Source organism: Oncorhynchus kisutch, linkage group LG12 (assembly GCF_002021735.2).
Source record: "Oncorhynchus kisutch isolate 150728-3 linkage group LG12, Okis_V2, whole genome shotgun sequence".
NCBI classification, from domain to species: Eukaryota; Metazoa; Chordata; class Actinopteri; order Salmoniformes; family Salmonidae; genus Oncorhynchus; species Oncorhynchus kisutch.
Window position 1 is genome coordinate 41,596,449 of NC_034185.2, and position 25,320 is coordinate 41,621,768.

At 41.6% G+C, this 25,320-nt stretch overlaps 2 protein-coding genes across 2 annotated transcripts in view; one reads left to right on the forward strand and one right to left on the reverse strand.

Annotated features, from left to right (window-relative positions):
• The window catches only part of usta (uronyl 2-sulfotransferase a), a 138,304-nt gene extending 123,839 nt beyond the window's left edge, over positions 1-14,465 (forward strand). The window contains exons 6-8 of the mRNA XM_020496964.2: positions 4,942-5,039; positions 5,255-5,412; positions 12,860-14,465. Of these exons, the coding sequence (XP_020352553.1) occupies positions 4,942-5,039; positions 5,255-5,412; positions 12,860-13,152 (549 nt within the window). The 3' untranslated portion in view covers positions 13,153-14,465. The remainder of the gene's footprint in view (positions 1-4,941; positions 5,040-5,254; positions 5,413-12,859) is intronic.
• Positions 14,466-20,283: 5,818 nt separating this feature from the next.
• slc22a16 (solute carrier family 22 member 16) overlaps positions 20,284-25,320 on the reverse strand; it is a 65,076-nt gene continuing 60,039 nt past the window's right edge. The window contains exons 6-8 of the mRNA XM_020496965.2: positions 21,876-21,985; positions 21,643-21,742; positions 20,284-21,500 (exon numbers count right to left, since the gene is read on the reverse strand). Coding sequence (XP_020352554.1) covers positions 21,333-21,500; positions 21,643-21,742; positions 21,876-21,985 — 378 coding nt within the window. The 3' untranslated portion in view covers positions 20,284-21,332. The remainder of the gene's footprint in view (positions 21,501-21,642; positions 21,743-21,875; positions 21,986-25,320) is intronic.

A 25,320-nucleotide genomic window follows, 5' to 3' on the forward strand; every position in this document is an offset into this window, starting at 1 on the left:
AGTAACACAATGCTTGTGTGTTCTGCCAGTGTTCTGGGTTCTCTTCAGTTCTTGTCGTTCATTTGAAGCCTCTTCCAGTTGTTCTGCTGGCTGTTGTCAGTGAACATGTACAGTGGGGAGAACAAGTATTTGATACACTGCCGATTTTGCAGGTTTTCCTACTTACAAAGCATGTAGAGGTCTGTCATTTTTATCATAGGTACACTTCAACTGTGAGAGACGGAATCTAAAACAAAAAGCTGCTTGCCTATTGTCCTGTAGCCCATCCCAGCCTTGCGCAGGTCTACAATTTTAACCCTGATGTCCTTACACAGCTCTCTGGTCTTAGCCATTGTGGAGAGGTTGGAGTCTGTTTGATTGAGTGTGTAGACAGGTGTCTTTTATACAGGTAACAAGTTCAAACAGGTGCAGTTAATACAGGTAATGAGTGGAGAACAGGAGGGCTTCTTAAAGAAAAACTAACAGATCTGTGAGAGCCGGAATTCTTTTTTTAATTTTTTAATTTATTTTACCTTTATTTAACCAGGTAGGCAAGTTGAGAACAAGTCCCCATTTACAATTGCGACCTGGCCAAGATAAAGCAAAGCAGTTCGACAGATAAAACGACACAGAGTTACACATGGAGTAAAAACAAACATACAGTCAATAATGCAGTATAAACAAGTCTATATACAATGTGAGCAAATGAGGTGAGAAGGGAGGTAAAGGCAAAAAAGGCCATGATGGCAAAGTAAATACAATATAGCAAGTAAAATACTGGAATGGTAGTTTTGCAATTGAAGAATGTGCAAAGTAGAAATAAAAATAATGGGGTGCAAAGGAGCAAAAGAAATAAATAAATTAAAATTAAATACAGTTGGGAAAGAGGTAGTTGTTTGGGCTAAATTATAGGTGGGCTATGTACAGGTGCAGTAATCTGTGAGCTGCTCTGACAGTTGGTGCTTAAAGCTAGTGAGGGAGATAAGTGTTTCCAGTTTCAGAGATTTTTGTAGTTCGTTCCAGTCATTGGCAGCAGAGAACTGGAAGGAGAGGCGGCCAAAGAAAGAATTGGTTTTGGGGGTGACTAGAGAGATATACCTGCTGGAGCGTGTGCTACAGGTGGGAGATGCTATGGTGACCAGCGAGCTGAGATAAGGGGGGACTTTACCTAGCAGGGTCTTGTAGATGACATGGAGCCAGTGGGTTTGGCGATGAGTATGAAGCGAGGGCCAGCCAACGAGAGCGTACAGGTCGCAATGGTGGGTAGTATATGGGGCTTTGGTGATAAAACGGATTGCACTGTGATAGACTGCATCCAATTTGTTGAGTAGGGTATTGGAGGCTATTTTGTAAATGACATCGCCAAAGTCGAGGATTGGTAGGATGGTCAGTTTTACAAGGGTATGTTTGGCAGCATGAGTGAAGGATGCTTTGTTGCGAAATAGGAAGCCAATTCTAGATTTAACTTTGGATTGGAGATGTTTGATATGGGTCTGGAAGGAGAGTTTACAGTCTAACCAGACACCTAAGTATTTGTAGTTGTCCACGTATTCTAAGTCAGAGCCGTCCAGAGTAGTGATGTTGGACAGGAGGGTAGGTGCAGGTAGCGATCGGTTGAAGAGCATGCATTTAGTTTTACTTGTATTTAAGAGCAATTGGAGGCCACGGAAGGAGAGTTGTATGGCATTGAAGCTTGCCTGGAGGGTTGTTAACACAGTGTCCAAAGAAGGGCCGGAAGTATACAGAATGGTGTCGTCTGCGTAGAGGTGGATCAGGGACTCACCAGCAGCAAGAGCGACCTCATTGATGTATACAGAGAAGAGAGTCGGTCCAAGAATTGAACCCTGTGGCACCCCCATAGAGACTGCCAGAGGTCCGGACAGCAGACCCTCCGATTTGACACACTGAACTCTATCAGAGAAGTAGTTGGTGAACCAGGCGAGGCAGTCATTTGAGAAACCAAGGCTGTCGAGTCTGCCGATGAGGATATGGTGATTGACAGAGTCGAAAGCCTTGGCCAGATCAATGAATACGGCTGCACAGTAATGTTTCTTATCGATGGCGGTTAAGATATCGTTTAGGACCTTGAGCGTGGCTGAGGTGCACCCATGACCAGCTCTGAAACCAGATTGCATAGCAGAGAAGGTATGGTGAGATTCGAAATGGTCGGTAATCTGTTTGTTGACTTGGCTTTCGAAGACCTTAGAAAGGCACGGTAGGATAGATATAGGTCTGTAGCAGTTTGGGTCAAGAGTGTCCCCCCCTTTGAAGAGGGGGATGACCGCAGCTGCTTTCCAATCTTTGGAAATCTTCTTACTGGTTGGTGGGTGATCAAATACTTATGTCATGCAATAAAATGCTAATTAATTACTTAAAAATCATACAATGTGATTTTCTGAATTTTTGTTTTAGATTCCGTCTCTCACAGTTGAAGTGTACCTATGATAAAAATTACAGACCTCTACATGCTTTGTAAGTAGGAAAACCTGCAAAATTGTTGTTCTCCCCAATGTAGGTACTAGGGATGCACAATATATCGGTGAACATATCGGAATCGGCCGATATTAGCTAAAAATGGCAACATCGGTATCGGCCCGATGTCTCGTTTAAGCCGATGTTAAAAACCGATGTCAAAGCTGACATGCATACCTATATAACGTGACGTAATGACGCCACGCAAAATGTTGCGCTACACATGCATCACAGCATTCCTAACCTTGCCCACAATGTCTGCTGTGTGGATCGAGCAGTCAACAAGTCAAGCAGTCATTTGAAAGAGTAAGAACATTTCAGCGAGACAACTCAGGTGAAATCCATTAATGCCAAGATAATGGAGTTCATTGACCTTGACAATCAACCGTTCTCTGTCGTGGGTGATGTTGGCTTTCACGGACTGGTCGAGCACCATTACACACTACCAAGTGCGGTATTTTTCAGATGTTGTCCTTACCGGAGTTACACAGTAATAGTTTCACTGCTATTAGCTTCACGACATAGATACTATGGAATGTGGTTATTTTAGATGACTCCTAGCTGATGTTGTTTTACTATGTTTTTGGGGAAGAACATTGTTTGCATCCATGGGCTTTTTTTAATGACCAGCACTGTAGGTGCGCGAGACAACTTTACCAGCATCATAGCATACGTATCGATGAATCGTTGTGAAATATGAAATACGAGGGATAGTGTAATCAATGTGTAATATCTACGTAAAAAATGCATGAACGCATTAAAATATGTGACATGCAGTCATAATCAGGTCCTGATTGGTCAACAAGCTTATTCGACACGTCAAATAGGGTTATTTGACATGTATCTTTTTTTGACACGCAAAGACCCAAATGGCGTTCCATAGAAATCCTGAGAATATTGCTTCCTGTGTTAACAGGTCAGTCAGTCAGAGAGGCTTATGGCCCACTGGTGGGCTACTGAAGAAATTAAATACTCTAAAACTATCATCGACAAAGACAGGAATAGACGGGTGACCCTTTCTCTCATATTGCGTTGACTGCAGGGTTTGCGGGTTTAAGACTAAACATATTATGTTTTTTTGGTGGGAGGAATAGAGAGTTTGAGAACTTGAAGGGGGGGGGGGGGGCGCAAGAACGAGCTTGGTCTGGTCTCAAAGCCCCAGTACATCTAGGTTTTATAGCGCTTTCGTTAATGTTACATCATCGTGGCTTGGCCCCAGTCTGTCCCTGTGTGAATACAGGTGTCCACTAAAAGCTAATGAATCATTAATGAAGCTGATATGTCATGTTTCCTGCAAGGTCTGTGTCTTGGGTTTTGACCTGACTGTACACCAGGTGTCCCAGTATCATTAACACCACAGAACCCCACACAGGACCAGAGCTGGGAGAGAGGTTGTAGTGTTTAACCCATTACTTCCTGCAACCCCCCCGCCCGTTCTGGGCCCCGAGAACACAAGGCCTGGGCCTCTGGTTCTCATTCTCTCTCTAAGGGTGTTTCTGGCTTAGCTTACCCTCTGTGGTGAGGCGCCTAGGCTCCCGCTGTTAACTTGACAAATTGCAGTTTTCAAAAAAAAGCGGAGGACATTCTCACCTATCAGCATGTAGGCCACAGTGAAATAAACCAACAGAACACTCACACACAAGACCTCCTGCTTTTTAAAATTATCAACACCCTTTAACCTGTATAGACTGGTACCTGTTTCAACTGAGAAACATTTTTGGAGTGTTTTTATATATATATATATATATATATATGTGTGTGTGTGTGTGTGTGTGTGTGTGTGTGTGTGTGTGTGTGTGTGTGTGTGTGTGTGTGTGTGTGTGTGTGTGTGTGTGTGTGACATGGGTTTAACTCTTGTGTTTGTAGCAGAAATGTGTTTTTAATCTTTCTCTTTCTTTTTTAAATTTGGTCTCAGTGGGCCTCCCTCGTTCAGTCCACTGGTTAAACAGAGAAGTGGTTTAGTGTTTCACTGCTACACTCCAGTGGCTCCTATTTTTTTCACTGAGGCGATGGGTTATTTGACATGAGGGAGAGAGGATGGTGGAATTGAATTGGGATGTTAGTAGCCTGGCCAACATAATGTGGCTAGCTGAGGAGACCAAAGGTTGCCATCGTTTCTGTTTGATTGGTCTGCATTACTATGTTGGCCAACTGTCATCATTCTGGACATATAATAATAGCATCAACCTCTAACTACATTTTACTCTTGAGATAACCTACACTCCCAGATTACCTAATATTTGAATTGTAACCTTGTGGATATGAAGCTGCATGTCTTATTTTTAGGCTGTTAGAAAGTGGTTTGGGGCCAGAGTGTCTTTACCAATGATAACCAGGAGAAAAGCAGTATGAGTTCCTAAGAGAGAAAATACTTGGTGAAGGGTTCCCCCTAGTGAGAGTAATGTAGTATTACAGTAAAGCTGACGATGATTGTCTGACTTTCTGATTGTGTTTCTGATTGGCTGTCTCTTCTGTCTCCCTCCTGTCCAGGATATCAATGTCTGCATCCTGGAGAATTACCCAGAATGTTCCAACCCCAGACTCTTCTACATCATCCCTTATTTCTGTGGACAGCACCCACAGTGCAGGTAAGAAGATCTGTATTGCATCATAGAATCAGGCTCCAAATTTGGAGTAAAGAAATGTTATAATAGTCACACATTGTCCTGGCTGGTATTCATATTTTTGCGACTGGTAATGTTTAGTACATTATTAGTGGTATTAGAATTATCATTGGTATCTGTCAACCTTTGGGTTGACAGATATTTTCTTCTGACTGTGTCTGTTGTTCTGTGTGTTTCAGAGAGCCGGGAGTATGGGCTCTGGAGAGGGCCAAACAGAACGTTCTAGAAAACTTTCTTATCGTGGGGATCCTAGAGGAGCTGGAAGATGTCCTGCTCCTTCTCGAGAGACTGTTACCTCACTACTTTACTGACGTACTCAACATTTACAAGAGCCCAGGTACACACGCAAGCACACCCTGGCCTGTAAACACCACGTTACACTGCGTTTAAATGATTCACATTTAAAATAATAGTTAACTCCAAAATCAACGTTTGTCAGAAGTTTATTTTCATACCTCAAAAACGGTCTACAGTAAGACAGCAATAGACGAAAGGATAATTAGCTAAATACTACATCTTCAAACATAAGGAACTGGAACACAAAAGTACTGAATCAACACGGTTGATAAAACACAGAAGATCAAACACAGAGGACATAGAAGGCGCAGTATGTGTGACTGTGTTGTGATGAAAGTTGGGGTGTGTGTGTGTTTTTGTGTTTGGAAAAGTGTGAGTGAAAAAGGATAGGGGTTGCAAATCCCAGAGCCCATGTGTGTTTGTGAGCAGGGGTTGTGAGAGAGAGAGTGCTTTCAATTTTGTGCAGATATGGGATATACATTTTAAAGTAAATTATTCATATTTATTTACTGTCCTATCATGATGGAACAGTCCCCAACTCTATACCCCAGACACCCACCTGAGAGACCCATACACTAAGGAGAAATCCTTATTTGTTTTGTGGGCCTACTGCAAGTAGCCTATATGCAGCAAAATCAGAAGATGAATGTGGTCAGAGACCTACTAAAGCAGCACCGCCCTCTCAAGATTAATTTTCTAATAATTGCGCTAACAGTTGTTGCATTCTCACCAAACTGCTTGCCTATTGTCCCGTAGCCCATCCCAGCCTTGTGCAGGTCTACAATTTTACCCCTGATGTCCTTACACATCTCTCTGGTCTTGGACATTGTGGAGAGGTTGGAGTCTGTTTGATTGAGTGTGTGGACAGGTGTCTTTTATACAGGTAACAAGTTCAAACAGGTGCAGTTAATACAGGTAATGAGTGGAGAACAGGAGGGCTTCTTGAAGAAAAACTAACAGGTCTGTGAGAGCCGGAATTCTTAGTGATCAAATACTTATGTCATGCAATAAAATGCTAATGAATTACTTATATATATGAATTGCTATATCTCATACAAATTGAGATGAGGGAGATGGAAATGCTTTTGGCTAGATGGGTCCCGGTCTCTCGGGGGACAGGGGTGGTCTGCCAGTCACTGGGATGACAACCCAACTTGGGATGGGGAGGGATTTTAGCGGGTGGAATAGTAGGGAACAATTGGAGGAGCAATTTACTTAGAGGCGATGGAAATATCAAGGTATAGCTACATGGGCACTGAATCAAACATATACAAACATATATTATGATAAATAGATTTATAACTGGTATTTCATTATGGTAAATGGTGAAATAAGTATAGTCAGTTATAATTGTAATGGCTTAGCAGATTATAAGAAAAGACGGTCAGTATTTGCCTGGCTAAAAGAGAAGGAATATAATATATATTGTTTACAGGAAACTCATTCAACTATTTTAGATGACGTTGTGTGGAGAAGGACAGTGTATGAATGTATTTCTCTCATGGGCAAAGAAATTAAAAAGGGGTGATGATATTAATTAACAGTTACTTCGATCCAAATGTGCAAATTGTCCAAACAGATCCTCAAGGTACAGTAGATGGATGATTTTAAATATGTTATTGGACCATAAACAGATATGGCTCATTAACCTATATGGTCCAAATAATGACGATCCACTCATCTTTGAAAATATATAGATCAACCCCACAAGCAATACAAGACTATTATTGTGGTGGGAGATTATAATACGGTTTTAAATTTCTCTATGGACCGTAAAGGAAATCACACTACAAATTATCACCCTCATGGATTAATGGATACAGTTGAAGTTGGAACTTTACATACACCTTAGCTAAATACATTTAAACTCATTTAAAGTTTTTCACAATTCCTGACATTTAATCCTAGTAAAAATTCCCTGTCTTAGGACAGTTCGGATCACCACTTTATTTTAAGAATGTGATATGTCAGAATAATAGTAGAGAGAATGATTTATTTCAGCTTTTATATATTTCATCACATTCCCAGTGGGTCATTAGTTTACATTGACTCAATTAGTGTTTGGTAGCATTGCCTTTAAATTGTTTAACTTGGGTCAAACGTTTCGGGTAGCCTTCCACAAGCTTCCCACAATAAATTGGGTACATTTTGGGCCTTTCCTCCTGACTGAGCTGGTGTAACTGAGTCAAGTTTGTAGGCCTCGTTGCTTGCACACGCTTTTTCAGTTCTGCCCACAAATTTTCTATAGGATTGAGGTCAGGGCTTTGTGATGGCCACTCCAATACCTTAACTTTATTGTCCTTAAGCCATTTTGCCACAACTTTGGAAGTATGCTTGGGGTCATTGTCCATTTGGAAGATCCATTTGCAACCAAGCTTCAACTTCCTGACTGATGTCTTGAGATGTTGCTTCAATATATCCACATAATTTTCCTACCTCATGATGCCATCTATTTTATGAAGTGCACCAGTCCCTCCTGCAGCAAAGCACCCCCACAACATGATGCTGCCACCCCCGTGCTTCACGGTTGGGATGGTGTTCTTCGGCTTGCAAGCCTCCCCCTTTTCCCTCCAAACATAACGATGGTCATTATGGCCAAACAGTTCTATTTTTGTTTCATCAGACCAGAGGACATTTCTGCAAAAAAGTACAATCTTTGTCCCCATGTGCAGTTGCAAACCGTAGTGTGGCTTTTTTATGGCGGTTTTGTAGCAGTGGCTTCTTGCTCTCTGAGCGGCCTTTCAGGTTATGTCGATATAGGACTCATTTTACTGTGGATATAGATACTTTTGTACGCGTTTCCCCCAGCATCTTCACAAAGTCCTTTGCTGTTGTTCTGGGATTGATTTGCACTTTTCGCATCAAAGTACGTTCATCTCTAGGAGATAGAACGCGTCTGCTTCCTGAGCGGTATGACGGCTGCGTGTTCAGGTGGTGTTTATACTTGCGTACTATTGTTTGTACAGATGAACGTGGTACCTTCAGGCGTTTAGAAATTGCTCCCAAGGATCGACCAGACTTGTGGAGGTACACAAAAAAAAATTGAGGTCTTGGTAGATTACTTTTGATTTTCCCATGATGTCAAGCAAAAGAGGCACTGAGTTTGAAGGTAGGCCTTGAAATATCCTGACCTTGTGAGATATACATGGTGGAGGCTCAATCAAGCTAGTCGTCATGATTATGTCATTCTCTCTGGCACCAAAAGTTTTAAACGTTTAGATAGGGGACAGAATGCGGTCAGACCATCACATAATTCGTGCATATATTACTCTTACAGAATTTCCACGTGGCTGAGGATATTGGAAATTTTATCAAAGCCTATTGGATAATAACTTGTTTTACTAGGAAAGAAGAATTTATAACGGACTATTTCCTGACATAACATAGATCTCCTTATTGTATGGGACACTTTTAAATGTGCCTTTAGAGGCCATGCAATTCAGTACTCATCTCTAAAACAAAAGCATTTTAGGTCTTGGTTTCACCAAATTATATTTTGAAAGAGGAAGTATAGTACTTTAAGCATATATTTTCATTTCACTCTCCTCCATCTCCACTAAGCGAAGCTATTTGTATGGATTTTTCCCTATTGATAACGTAAAATTAACAGCTGTACAGAAAGATTACAAAGGAGGAACTTCTTGATATAATTAAAGCCTTTAAGTCCAGGAGAACTCCAGGGCTGGATGGTATACCAGTGGAGGTGTACCAAACCTTTTTTGATATTACTCAATGGACCGTTAATAGTATGTTTGTGCCACTCTTATATAAATGGTAGATTATCGGACACTCAACAAGAAGGTCTGATATCATTATTACTGAAACAGGATCCAAGTGGTAAATATAAAGATCCAGTCAATTAAAAAAATTGTGGGCCTCTTACACTTGTGTTGTGATGGAAAAATTCTAGCAAAATGCTTAGCACATAGACTTTTAAAGGTTTTGTTGGATATTATTCATCCTAATCAAACTGGTTTTTTACATGGATGATACATTGTTGGCAATATAAGACTGAAACAACAGAACACTATGAAATATCTGGGAAGCCAGGCCTGGTATTCATAGCTGACTTTGAAAAGGCATTTAATAAAGTACGACTGGAGTTTATATATAAATCCCTGGAATATTTCAATTTTGGAGAATCGCTTATTATGGGTTAAAGTTATGTATAGTAACCCTAGGTGTAAAATAGTAAATAATGGCAACACCTCAGAAAGTTTTCAACTGTCAATAGGAGTAAAACAAGGTTGTCCACTGTTAGCTGTTAAAATCAATTCCAACAATAATATTAAGGGATTAGAAATCCAGGGCTTAAAAACAAAGGTGTCATTGTACGCTGATGATTCATGTTTTCTTTTAAATCCACAAAAATTGAATCCCTCCACAGCCTCAGAGGATCTAGATACTTTTTCTAACCTCTCTAGATTAAAACCAAATGATGATAAGTTTACTATATTACGTATTGGATCACTAAAAAGTACAACTTTCACATGACCGTGTAGTTTACCAATAAAATGATCTGACGGTGATGTGGATAGACTCGATATTCATATCCCGAAATAAAGAAATTATCTCACTGCAATACATTTTAATAGAAAGTTTAATACTTTTTTGGTTACTACATGATTCCATATGTGGTATTTCATAGTTTTGATGTCTTTACACACTCTTGGCATTCTCTCAACCTGCTTCAGCTAAAATGCTTTTCCAGCAGTCTTGAAAGAGTTCCCACATATGCTGAATACTTGTTGGCTGCTCTTCCTTCACTCTCCGGTCCAACTTATCCCAAACCATCTCAATTGGGTTGAGGTCGGGATTGTGGAGGCCAGGTCATCTGATGTAGCACTCCATCACTCTCCTTCTTGGTGAAATAGCCCCTACACAGCCTGGAGGTGGGTTGGGTCATTGTCCTGTTGAAAAACAAACGATAGTCCCACTAAGCGCAAAACAGATAGGATGGCGTATCGCTGCAGAATGCTGTGTTAGCCATGCTAGTTAAGTGTGCCTTGAATTCTAAATAAATCACAGACAGTGTCACATGTAATGCACCCCCACACCATCACACCTCCTCTTCCATAATTCACGGTGGGAACCACACAAGTGGAGATCATCCGTTCACCTACTCTGCGTCTCACAAAGACACGGTGGTTGGAAACAAAAATCTCAAATTTGGACTCATCAGACCAAAGGACAGATTTCCACCGGTCTAAATGTCCATTACTTGTGTTTTTTGGCCTAAGCAAGTCACTTCTTATTGGTGTCCTTTAGTAGTGGTTTCTTTGCAGCAATTCGACCATGAAGGCCTGATTCACACATTCTCCTCTGAACAGTTGATGTTGAGATGTGTCTGTTGCTTGAACTCTGTGAAGCATTTATTTGGGCAGCATTTTCTGAGGCTGGTAACGCTAATGGACTTCTTCTCTGCAGCAGAGGTAACTCTGGGTCTTCCTTTCCTGTGGCGGTCCTCATGAGGGCCAGTTTCATCATAGCGCTTGATGGTTTTTACGACTGCACTTGAAGAAACTTCTTGAAATTTTCCGGATTGACTGACCTTCCTGTCTTAAAGTAATGATGGACTGTTGTTTCTCTTTGCTTATTTGAGCTGTTCTTGACATAATATGAATTTGTTTTTTTACCAAATAGGGCTATCTTCTGTATACCACCCCTACCTTAACTTTTAACAAGGCACACCTGTTAATCGAAATGCATTCCAGGTGAGCACCTCATGAAGCTGGTTAAGAGAATGCCAAAGGATGTGCAAAGCTGTCATCAAGGCAAAGTGTGGCTACTTTGAAGAATCTTGAAGAATTTGTTTAACCCTTTTTTGATTACTACGGGATTCCATATGTTATTTTATAGTTTTGATGTCTTCACTTTTATTCTACAATGCAGAAAATAGTACAAATAAAGACAAATCCTGCAGTCAGTAGGTGTGTCCAAACTTTTGACTGGTACTGTAAGTGTTGTTTATTAGTTTACTCCAATTAGGTGAGGGGTGGTAGGGTTTGCAGGAAATAATACAATTAAATAAATATTTTTAAAAGATGTGTGTGTCTAACATATAATATACACACACAGTGCCTTGCAGAACTATTTATCCCCCTTGGTGTTTTTCCAATTGTGTTTGTCTTCAAGAGATTTGAGACTGGGACGGAGGTTCACCTTCCAGCAGGACAATGACCCTAAGCATACTGCTAAAGCAACACTTGAGTGGTTTAAGGGGAAACATTTACATGTCTTGGAATGGCCTATTCAAAGCCCAGACCTCAATCCAATTGAGAATCTGTGGTATGACTTAAAGATTGCTGTACACCAGCGGAACCCATCCAACTTGAAGAAGCTGGAGCAGTTTTGCATTGTAAATGGGCAAAAATCCCAGTGGCTAGATGTGCCAAGCTTATATAGACATACCTCAAGAGACTTGTAGCTGTAATTGCTGCAAAAGGTGGCTCTACAAAGTATTGACTTTGGGGGGGGGATAGTTATGCACGCTCAAGTTTTCAGAATTTTATTTGTCTTATTTCTTGTTTGTTTCATAATAAAAAATATTTTGCATCTTCAAAGTGGTAGGCATGTTCTGCAAATCAAATGATACAAACCCCCAAAATGTTTAATTCCAGGTTGTAGGGCAACAAAATAGGAAAAATGCCCAGGGGGGTGAATTATATCGCAACCACTCTGTGTGTGTGTGTGTGTGTGTGTATGTGTGTGTGTGTGTGTGTGTGTGTGTGTGTGTGTGTGTGTGTGTGTGTGTGTGTGTGTGTGTGTGTGTGTGTGTGTGTGTGTGTGTGTGTGTGTGTGTGTGTGTGTGTGTGTTGTGGTATATGGCCAATGTACCACGGCTAAGGGCTGTTCTTATGTATGACACAGCCCTTAGACGTGGTATATTGGCCATATAACACAAACCCCCCAAATTGCCTTATTGCTATTATAAACGGGTTACCAACATAATTAGAGCAGTAAAAATATTTTGTCATACAGTCTGATATTTATTAAATGTTTTATTGAACCTGTATTTAACAAGGCAAGTCAGTTAAGACCAAATTCTTATTTACAATGATGGCCTATACCGGCCAAACCCGGACGGTGCTGGGCCAATTGTGTGCCACCCTATGGGACTCCCAATCATGGCTGGATGTGATACAGCCTGGATTCGAACCAGGGACTGTAGTGACACCTCTTGCACTGAGATGCAGTGCCTTAGACCGCTGCACCACTCGGGATATAACACAGCTGTCAGCCAATCAGCATTCTGGGCTCGAACCACCCAGCATATAAATATATTTTTACCCAAAAAATACATAGGGGATTGGAAGTGATGCAGACAATTACATTGATAGAAGCTACAATCTATACACAATATTAAAGCTGATCTAGCCACACAAAAAATCTTCACTTTGATGGCTGACAATATGTCTCCTCTTCACATTTTAACCATACATCAGTGACTTCCTGGTGTGTTTCTTTGTCTCCTCCCCTTCCTGCAGACTACATGAAGATGGGGAACATGACTGGCACGGTGCGTAAACACACACCCACTCTGGAAGCTCTTCAGGTGTTATACCACCGTATGCGCTATGAGTACGACTTCTACAACTTCATCCGAGAGCAGTTCCACCTGATGAAGAAGAAGATTGGCCTCAAGTCAGTCTCCCGACCCACTGCCCACCAGGCCTCCTTCCTAAGAGAGCTGGCCGTCCGAACCCCAGAGCCCCTTGACGAAGATGAGGAGTTGGAGACCGACCTCGAGGACGCCAACAGCTGGTTCGTCCAGCCCTGACAGGTCCCGTGGCAACTGAAGACTTTACCAGCAGCTGGTTGGCTGGAGGTGGCATGAGAAGGGGGCGGGGAATACGCCCTGTCTGTCAGCATTCCCAGGAGGACGATTGGTTGGGGGTGTGTGGATCCTGATGCCCGTGTTTTTACGGGCTCCATTTTCCGTTTGGCTCGGACTCTCTGCTCATGGCTGAGGACCTTGGGAGTGGGCGGATGGATGGATGGACTAACTGCCATATTTGAAGATTGAAGATGAATGGAATCTTTAAAAATGTAACTTTGGTTGTTTTAAGGTTTGATTTGACTTGGTTTAGCTCAAATGTGACAGTGTCTATGGATAACAGAATCAGTTTACTTTGCTTAACAGACGTTGAAATGATATAAGACGGTCAAATGGCAAGAAGAGCACCCAACTATGAATTCAGAGAATTCCAAACGTGTGCCTATGATTGGATTAGACATTTATCCAACTGACAATATATGAAGATGAGTTGAATATCTTGGGACATAACTAGGGAAATATTGAGGAAATATTATGTTCATTGGTGAAAATGTATGTTTGTCCTCAATTGTCGATGTTTTTATTAAGACAGAGCATTAATGTTTGACATCCTACAACAACAATAAACACTCAAAGAAAAATATTTTATTAAAAAGATAGAGCTGAAGGATGAAACATTTTAATCCAAAGCTTTACCTGAACTCACCAAATGATATTACCATTTGTTAAGTCTTAACTCACTGCACTTAATCTTATTTTGATGTTGTTCAACTTCAGATGTCTACTTTGTTTTCTCTGTTTTCAAACTCTCTCCTAACTCTCAGTTCTACAGTATTTCATAGTGCAGCCATGGTGTTACACTTTGGTCATTTTAGGTGACTCAACATCCAGAGAATAAATGGCCACAACAACAAGCGATTACCTAGCATTAGTACCTACAGTATGCTGTACAACATGCCAATCTAATATACAGATTGTGGTAAGGCCTATGTAGTCATTGTCATTGTCTTCCGTGTGGATTTTGTTATTGACAGTTTAATTTATTATTATTATTATTATTATTATTATTATTATGTATTCATTTGCATTCCAGATAAGATTCTCAGGAAAAAAAAAGGTTTCTTACAAAGTTGAAATAATTTGTACTTTTAGGATTCTTACAACTATCTAGTTATTCATACTATCTAAAGATTAGTCAAAGGTCCAAAATAAAATATGATCAGCTTAAAGAAATGGTGAAACTGTTTTACAATGAATGGAATCCATGAATTTCAATATCCTCAGAGAGTTTTCAAAATAAAAACGTAACAATGGCAGTTGTCTGTGCTTTCCCTCTCATTCTTAATTATACAAAGGAGTGCTAGCCTATTGTTTTCCAATTCGAGAGGATACATTTAATGTACATTTACCCACCTATCTCTGGATCCATGAAAGAAATGCAGCCTCTGTTATGTGCTAACAACATGATCAACCAGAAGTACTAGGTTATTCCGGTGTAAGTGCTGTTCCAGTTCCCCTTGATTAAGAAGAAAATTGGCCTCAAGTCGGTTTCCCGACCCCCTGCCCACCAGCCCCCCTTCCTGAGAGTAAAGGCCCAGTCTTCAACACCCCAGAGACCCTGAAGAAGGACGACCAAGACCCCAACAGCTGGTTGTTTACCACAGAAAAAGATGACTCAACCATTGAGCAGTGATCAAATCTGGAAAGAAAAGTTTATGTCAGAACACTGCCAGTTTCCATTGACATTAACTGATAACCGCCATTGTTGCTATTTTGGAGTCGGAAGCTTAGTCCTCCATCAGATGTCCCTGTGAATCTCTTGGGTGCCCTGAGAACCGCTAATATGGACAGTGGATGAGATTGGCTGGACATGGTGTGATGAGGGGGCGTTTGCATTACAATCACAGAAGTAAGATTAGCCAATGCTGATCCCGACTTCAGGGGAAAATTAGAGACATGGATAGAGGGTTTGTGGGGGGTTGAAGGGATGAAGGAATTGGTGTGTTGAGAAGAAGACCAGGAGATCGGAGGGAATGTGGAGGGGTTGTTGGGGTCTACAGACTGTCTACAGCTGTTGAGCCATTTAGGGAGTTGGCCCACAGAGAAATCAGCTCGCTTCTATGTATTTGATTGTAGCTCCCACATTGACCAGCAGATGGCGGCATCTCCAGTTCAGCTTGACTGACAGGTCAACCAAGACTTCAACTCTAGGTCACCTCTAGTGAACTCTGAAGAGATTGTCTATATGGAAAATTAATATGAAGTAGCTAGTCCACTATATCACCATTGTTTATGGGCCCTTTATTTCCACAGTGGTCACATTAAGTGGGATTATGGAGGTCAAGGACATGAGATTGTTTTGGGATCAGTGCCAGTGCCACTACCTAAAATACCAATGTAATTGACAGGTATCCTAGTTTGTTCTTGGAATAATGACTTAATGAGGCTCTCTGCACATCCACACTGCCTGTCAGACACTGCATAATGGTAGCAAACTATTCCTGTTACTGGGATATGTGTACATGTCACCATGGGTTTGTGCGTGCCTGCGTTTGTTCATGGGTGTGTGTGGGTGCGTCTGTGCATGCTTGTGTCAGTATGCTAGTCTAAGAGGGGTATCCTACGAAGCGAGCTTGATCTACTTAGGGTTTTCTAAAGCTAGTCAGCTTCAGTTAGCTTCACATTCCTATACGGCTTCATCTGTACTATGATGGTGGATATTGCTCGTCCACCTGCCACTAACTCTAGCAGGCGTATAACTGCGCGTGCATGTCACACATGGCTAGTCGAACGCCGAACTCTTCATTGAGACAATCCTGAATCATCAATCTATGATTTTGTGCCAAAATCAAATTGAAATAATAGTTATCTTGCATATTCAACGGGCTATGTTGCGAAATAGGATTTTAGAAGTGCTGTCTTTACATGTTAATGCCACTTTGGTGTACTTATCAATGCACAAATACCTGTTTTCCCATTCCTATTGATCATAGAAAAGTTTTACATTGCTTGAAGTTTAAAATGCATTCTGTAAGTGTAATGTGATATATTTTAACATAACTGTTTTTTTCAACAACAAAAAAGTGTTTGATTAACCAAATATTTAATCAGTCATCTTCCTCAAATTAAGGGGATGATGATGCAATCTTTGCAAGAGGGAGGGAATCTGATTTCATTGGTCCTCAACTCGTTGCTCAGTCATTTAATTCAGGGTAAGTGGAGTTAGCCTGCCCCTGAGCAGGTTCATTCTGATTCTTTGCCATAGAAATTTACCAGGCTAAAAGGTGAGCTTTTGTATGACCGGTTATCCCGAGTAGACCAAAGTGACTTTGCTAACTCCTCAAACCTGCTTCGTAGGATACCCATAAGGTCAGTATGCCGTAGATCAAATGAGCCTGACTTAGGTATTTATGTTGCTGCTATTTCTGTTACATAGAGAAATGAGCTGGTGGAAGAAAGCGAGAGGAGTGTGAGCTGCTCCTCACACACACACTCCTCTCCCTCGCACTTTCTTCCACCAGGGCCCATGCACCAGCTCATTTCTCTTTCTCAGAGTCCTTGGCCTGCAAGCGCTGGTTTCCTTCTCTTTCTCTCCCACCCTCTTTTCATTACCCTTCACTCTGTCACAAGCCTCACTGCATAGGGTCTAATGGTGACCAGGCTCTGTATAGGTCACCACTACAAAGCCTACCACTGATAGCATAAAATGTGTGTGTACAAGTGAAGTCTGTACCAGTCAGTGTGTCTGGTAGAGACACATACACCACAGATACTCCGGATGCTAATACTTGAGCAATCCAGATGAACACAGATGACAGATGACTACTGTGTTTGAGGTAGTGTGTTTGTGGCTGTGGTGTAGAAGATGGAGCTGGCAGTGAAGACCCCCTCCTCCTCCCCTCTCCAGCAGCGAATGGAAAGCTGTGTGTGTCGATGGACTGGCCCTGGGCTCACTCCACCCACACAGTAACTCTGTATACACACTCTGTCCTCCACACACATAATAAAAAATTAAAGGCATGAGCTGGCTCACACCAGTGGCGCTCGATTTCGATTTTTTAAATGAGTATGGCCTCATTTCTATTACAGCATATTGGATGATCACCTTTCATATTTCATTCACCCAGCTCAATGTAACATCGATGGGGTTAGACTACTACATGATACTCACATTTTCCCTATACCTTTCATGAGGTTGCTACAACCTAGCCTACGAATGAAAGTGTGAATGTAGGTGCACAGGCAGAGATAAATTAGCGTAATCAAGGTGACAGACAGTGACACATTCAACACTGCTTGCCTGCATCTAGCTGATGTAGGGTGTAATCATTAGTCCAACAGTTTCAAATGTGAGTGTCTACGTTTGAGAAATGTTTTTGTGCTGGGGAAGAGAAGCTTTCTCTTTTGGAGCTGTGAGATTACATAGAATACAGTATAAAGGCTTTATGAACACATTTGATTTAACTAGGCAAGTCAGTTAAGAACAAATTCTTATTTACAATGACAGTCTACCAGGGAACAGTGGGTTAACTGCCTTGTTCAGGGGCAGAATGACAGATTTTTACCTTGTCAACTCAGGGTATTGACCCAACAACCTTTCTGTTACTGGCCCAACGCTCTAACAAATAGGCTACCTGCTACCCCAAGGACATTAAGAACTCTAGAACCCTAGCTACCTGAATGAACCAGGAGAAAGGCCACAATATTTGTTAGACATCTCCTTTTAATTTCCCTTCAAATGAAAAAATTAAATAACATGAAACCTATCAGTACAAAAATACACATTAACAATCAATTCAATGATTGTTAGACTGTTAAAACAAACAAAAAACAGATGACAATTGCATCAGTTGCTTTTTTTGATGAGGATGTTTTATAGATTTCCAATGTCAGGAAACCAAATATCAGAGCTGTGTGTGTTCGTTTACATAGTATATTGCCTGATTATGTTTTGGAACGATTTCAAAGCATATCATAGGGTTCATCGTCACATCAGAAACATCATAGTTTAAAGAGTAATCAGAACTTTTCTAAACATGAACGAAACCCATTCTTTCTTTTTTAAATACAGCAATGTCTTTCTTCTATCTTTTCAGCCAGCAATTATGCTCCCAACACAGAGAAAGAAGTCTACCTGATCCATTTCTGGATGGGAGACTAGAATGTAGCTTACTTCATTTATATTCATGCACACCCACACACACTCACTTCTTTAAGGTAGTCCATCGCATCAGAAGACGCAAAAACAAACACAGGCGCAAGCGCGCATGTGCACACGTCGGGACATCGGGCGATGACATGGAAACCGTCCACTAGGGGCAACAGTGAGCGCTGTTACCTTCAAGTTGGTTTCAGATGGAGATGGTGTCTGGGAGTACACATCTGCCTCTGGTGCATAAGGTTGCGTGTTTGAATCTAGCAATAGAAAGTCGTTCTTGAGATTTTTGTTTTAAGCCTATCCCAAACCTTAACGCTTACCTTAACCATTAGGAGTTAATACCTAACCTTAAGATTTCTGAGTTAATGCCTAAACTTAACCCTAACCTTAAAAATGTGGAGTTAATGACTAAACCTAACCTTTATCACTTAGAAATGTAAAGTTTGGAACAACTTAAAAATTTGACATTTGAGGAACATGGATGAAAATCTAATTCTGATGTGAGACTGTGAGAGCTAGTTGGCATACACAGAGTAAGTGAAGGGTATTCTCAAAGGCATCGTAAATTACATGGATTTTTAAAAAACATCACAGAGATCTAGAGAGAAAAAACTACAGCTACAGTACATTTGGGAAGTACTCAGACCCCTTGACTATTTACACATTTTGTTACATTACAGCCTTATTCTAAAAATTGATTAAATTGTCATTTTCCCTTATCTACACACAATACCCCATAATGACAAAGCAAAAGCAGTTTTTTAGAAATATTTGCAAATGTATTACGAATAAAAACTGCAATTTCACATTTACATAAGTATTCAGACCCTCTACTCAGTACTTTGTTGAAGCACTGTTGGCAGCAATTACAGCATCAAGTCTTTTTGGGAATGAAGCTACAAGCTTGGCACACCTGTATTTGGGGAGTTTCTCCCATTCTTCTCTGCAGATACTCTCAAGCTCTGTCAGGTTGGATCAGCTACTTTCAGGTCTCTCCAGAGATGTTCAATCAGGTTGTCCTGTTGGAAGGTGAACTTTCACCCCAGTCTGAGGTAGTGAGCACTTTGGAGCAGGATGTTTCATCAAGGATGTCTCTGTAATTTGCTCTGTTAATCTTTGACTCAATCCTGACTAGACTCCCAGTCCCTGCAGCTGAAAACAGCCCTACAGCATGATGCTGCCACCACCATGTTTCACCATATGGATGGTGCCAGGTTTCCTCCAGAACGTGACGGTTATAGCATTCAGGCCAAAGAGTTCAATCTTGGTTTCATGAAACCAGAGAATCCTGTTTCTCATAGTCTGTGAGTCCTTTATGTGTATTTTTGCAAACTCCAAGCAGGCTGTCATGTGCCTTTTACTGAGGAGTGGCTTGCGTCTGGCCACTCTACCATAAAGGCCTGATTTGTGGAGTACTGCAGAGATGGTTGTCCTTCTGGAAGGTTCTCACATCTCCACAGAGTAAGTCTGGAGCTCTGTCAGATTGACCATTGGGTTCTTGGTCACCTCCCTCCCTGACCACCTCCCGATTGCTCAGTTTGGCCGGGCGGCCAGCACTAGGAAGAGTCTTGGTAGTTCCAAACTTCTTCCATTTAAGAATGAAAGAGGCCACTGTGTTCTTGAGAACCTTAAATGATGCAGACATTTTTTGGTACCCTTCCCCAGATCTGTGCCTCAACACAATCCTGTCTTGGAGCTCTACGGACAATTCCTTTGACCTCATGGCTGTGGGACCATATATATACAGGTGTGTGCCTTTCCAAATCATGTCCAATCAATTGAATTTACCACAGGTGGACTCCAATCAAGCTGTAGAAACATCTCAAGGATGATCAATGGAAACAGGATGCACCTGAGCTCAATTTCGAGTCTCAAAACGAAGGGTCTGAATACTTATGTAAATAAAGTTCCTTTTTTTTTGCAAAAACAAATCTGAAAACCTGTTTTGCTTTGTCATTATGGAGTATTGTGTGTAGATTGATAAGGATTTTTTTTATTTAATCCATTTTAGAATAAGGCTGTAACGTCACAAAATGTGGAAAAGGAGAAGGAGTCTAGTTTCCAAATACACTGTATATTATCACAGTGAGATCTTATGGTGGATGCCCTGAGATAGATTCAGTATAAAGTACTTATAGAAAACACAAACACTATGCACTTTTCTGTGTGTGTGTGTGTGTGTGTGTGTGTGTGTGTGTGTGTGTGTGTGTGTGTGTGTGTGTGTGTGTGTGTGTGTGTGTGTGTGTGTGTGTGTGTGTGTGTGTGTGTGTGTGTGTGTGTGTGTGTGTGTGTGTGTGTGTGTGAGACATGGGTTTAATGTGGACTTCAGATAAACAAAGTACACTTTAAATGACATAACAATAGCATTGTTAGTAACACATAGCCAAAATCAGCTGCACTAGATGATCATCGGGCTGAATAGAGGTAACTAAATCACAGTCTCAGTCAGTGAAACGTCAAATTTCACACGCACACACACGGGCATGCACACACACTTCCTTCATAGAACCTGCACACTCTTTCTTTCTCACTCTCAATCTCTCGCACACACATTCATTAGTGGCTGTGATTGGAAGGCACACGTGACGTGAATGTCGAAACATGAGGCATCAGTTTCATGTGGCTCTCATCAGGAGGCTGAGATGTGGTGAATAAAGGGCCTTCACTTCGCTTCCCTCTGTCTCCGTCTGAACAGATGCAGCCAAGGAACTCAGAGGTTGGCTGCGGTTGGCTGCGGTTGGTTGGCTCAACCAGAGCATACCAGCTCTGAAATTGGCCACTTTGCAGAACAAATGTAAAAAAAAAAAACGTTATTACAAAAAGTTATATTAGAGGTTCCAAATTCGATGTTGTTTGTTTTTGCGGTTGTTTGTGTTGTTGGTTTCTTGGCATCGCTTCCAGTAGTCTCTCTCCTTCTCTCTCTCCTCCACCTCCTACCCCCTCTCTATCCCTGGCCACCTCCTTCTCTCTGGTTGGTGGTGAGGTGTATCCCTCAGGGCTTGCCGTCCAACTAGTTGCTCTGGATCTAGTTCATCTCCACCCCCTCCTCAGGGTCTTTCTTTCCCTGATCAGGGCTACTCTTCCTGCCTAGAGCCTCAGCCTCCTCCATGGTGCTGGTCAAGGGCTCACCTAGGGTCTCTGGTAACAACAGGGTCAGAGCACCTATTATAAACGCCAGGATCCCCACAATCAGCTATGGGAGAGGAAAGGAAAGCAAAGAGAGGAGAAAAGGAAAGTGTTTGTTGAAGTACTAAAATGTGTCATCATAATCACAATACATGCTCTATCTACAGTGTCGGTCTGTCTATCTGTAGGTCTGTCTGTCTGTCATTTACCTGTGGTAGGTATTGCCAGATGTCAGCTAGGTAGACACAGAAAGGAGCCACGATGCTGCCCACACGACACATCATACTGCCACTGCCCACCGCCAGGGACCTGAGAACACACACACACACACACACACACACACACACACACACACACACACACACCAAGTTCTATAATTGATAGCATCTGTTAGGATACATGAAGCATGTGGGATACATAAAGCTGACAGTTTGTACTGTACCTGATGATAGTTGGGTAGAGCTCACAGGTGTAGAGGTAGATGAGACCAAAGGCTATGGCAATGGCAAACTTCCCTGTCATACTGAGGATGATGACTAACACCTCAATGTCCTGCAGCACAGAGGGAGAGGGGTGCGACAGAGTAGAGAAATAAATAGGAGAGAGAGAAATACCTTGAAGATAAATAAATAGAAGAGAGAGAGAGCAATCAACAACAGTGCAACTCTAAACACTAACAAACATCTGTTGCCTGATTACGCAGGTCCCAGCCAATCACATCACAGCATCAGTCAACAATCAGTTATTCGAGCTGGAACACACCATTTCAACATGAGGAAATAAGCTACAATGTCTGATCTTTAAACTGAGATATATATTAGTAACTCTGTGATTGAAAAAAACGGTTTGACTTTGAGGTTTGCTTTGCTTTAAGCCCAGTGAAGGAGAGAAATACAGCACCACCCCTTCCACTCTTTCTGTCTCTCCTTCTCCTCCTCACTTCTCTCTGTCTCTGGTATCCTTCCCTGGCTGAGCTATCTGCTCATGTAATTGGAGCTGTGTGGTATGTGACCTACTCAGCCAAAGTTGCCTCCCACTCCACAGCAAGCACCCAACACAGTGTGTGTGTGTGTGTGTGTGTGTAATGATTTTCTTCTTCCTCTGAGGAGGAGTATGAAATATCGGACCAATGCGCAGCGTCGTAAGTGTCCATAATGTATTTATTAAACTGAACACATAATACTAAAGAACAAGAGAAATAAAGGAAAACCGAAACAGTTGAGTATGGTATAACACAGACATAGAAAACAGCTACCCACAACCCATAGTGGGAAAACAGGCTGCCTAAGTATGGTTCTCAATCAGAGACAACGATCGACAGCTGCCTCTGATTGGGAACCATAGCAGGCCAAACACAGAAATACAAAACCTAGAATACAAAACATAGAATGCCCACTCCAACTCACGCCCTGACCAAACTAAAACAGAGACATAAAAAGGGAACTAAGGTCAGGACGTGACAGTTGCAGTGGTACTCCACTCCAGCTCAACCAATCTGACCCAGTGCACCTGCAGGACTATAATTCAGGCTGTTGCCATGCTGCAACAGATCCACAGTAAACTATACTGTAACAGGCCTATCTCTCTCTGTTGGCCAGGAGCTCTGGCCTGCAGCTGCTATGGACCATTACCAACAGATATGGAGATCCCGCCCTGCTGGTGATGGAAAACAAGTGGCTACTGCTAGAGCAAACCTGTTAAAGCAGAATCCCACACAAGCACACAAAAACATATTGGACTTTATCACATGTAGCCAATAGGGCAGGGATCATCAACTAGATTCAGCTGCAGGCCAATTTTTTTCCTGAGCGGTTGGTCAGGGGGACGGGAACATAGTTTTCAAATCATTTGTTGACTGAGCCCAAACAGTAAGCAAGGTTAGAAATAATTATGTTTCAGTCAGATATTTGTGATGGTATACAATAATATCTCTCTATTATGCGTGAGAATACTTTAGAAGGGATTTCCGAAAAATAAAATCACTTGGAGCCGACTCCTTGTTTGCCAGGTCTGGTTAAGGTCAATTAAATGGGTGCGTTCGAGTGGATCACTTTTGTCAAGTCGATGGTCACCGACTTCATGCTGCAGCCATCACCTGTATTATGGGAGGCTCTATTGTGAATCAATGATTAGGATGTTTTTGTTTGACCCACGCAAACATGACGTGACTGAAACAACTTTGCAGAAATTCATGTATACAGTGGATATGTACAAATTAATGTGATATTTGAGGCATTCCCTCTCAACAATTGAGTGTACAATGTGCACACATATATTTTAAGTTTGTGAGTGTGTGATATGGAGGTTGAAGACCAGTCTAGCTAACACAAACTCTAAGTCCTTGGATCGCGGGTCAGCTAGGCTAGGCTAGTTGGAGACATGTTTATTTTCTACAAGATTTAAAAAAAAACTTTTCTAAACAATGGCAATACTGCCATGTTGCACTGAGCCTTGCTGTTTTAAAACCACATTAGTGTCCGACTGTCACAGATAAATCTCCCCCGACTTCTCTCCTCGACTTTCATCTACAGTCAGCTGCTTTCACTTTACCACTCAAACCAGACACTTTTTGGACCCTTTCAAAAATGGGGGTATTAAAATATTTGACATTTGTACCACAAATCAATGTAAGGAGACAAAAAAAATGATGTTGAAACATTACAAAAATGATAACCCTTCCTTTTAAAAGTATTGTTGTGACCAAATGATGGATTGGATTATATCGTTTTTCTTTTGTCATGGTGAAGGACCATAAAACCTAATTGAATGGATATGCTATGGGAGCAGAGTTCAGAGTTCAGAATTCAAAGTTTGAATGTAATTGAGCGGTAAGGTACAGGGACATGGGGCGCTGAAAGGGATTTTTTTGAGAGGGACAATGGGGTCTGTGATAAACAAGAAGGTAGAATGGGTCAGGTAAGCGTTAAAGGGCTAGGGTTAAGTCCAAGGATATTGTTAAGGCTAGGGTAAGGCCGGGTGAAGCAGTGATACCCAAATCCACACCTGCTGACATTACTGGAAATTCACTACAATGATACTCAGCTCAGTTACTGTATGTTAAGCACCGATCATTCTGTGTGGGAGAATACAGGCATTCCCAGGTTCCGTAGGCATAAGGCACAGTTTACTGTGACAGAATTGTGGGTTGTGGCCATTGTAAATACAGTTGAAGTCGGAAGTTTACATACACCTTAGCCAAATACATTTAAACTCAGTTTTTCACAATTCCTGACATTTAATCCTAGTAAAGATTCCCTGTCTTAGAGTCCCAATGGAATCATCCGCTTCATCACCTACAACTGAGCCTTCCCAATACTTTCAGCCACTGACTCACATCACAAGCATCCAATGGGAGCACCACCACACAGACCTCTACAGGTTTTACAGCTGACACTACTATGAATCAGACCCTAACTGGAACAGTTGGTCATGACTCAACATCCTCAATGTCCTCAATCTTCTCACCACTTTATTTTAATCATGTGAGATGTTATAATAATAATAGAGAGAATGATTTATTTCAGCTTTTATTTCTTTCATCACATTCCCAGTGGGTCAGAAGTTAACATACACTCGATTAGTATTTGGTAGCATTGCCTTTAAATTGTTTAACTTAGGTCAAACGTTTCGAGTAGCCTTCCACATTAAGTTGGGTGAATTTTGCCCCATTCCTCCTGACAGAGCTGGTGTAACTGAGTCAGGTTTGTATGCCTCCTTGCTCGCATACGCATTTTCAGTTCTGCCCACAAATGCTCTATAGGATTGAGGTCAGGGCTTTGTAATGGCCACTCTAATACCTTGACTTTGTTGTCCGTTAGCCATTTTGCCACAACTTTGGAAGTATGCTTGGGGTCATTGTCCAAAGGGAAGACCCGATGTCTTGAGAT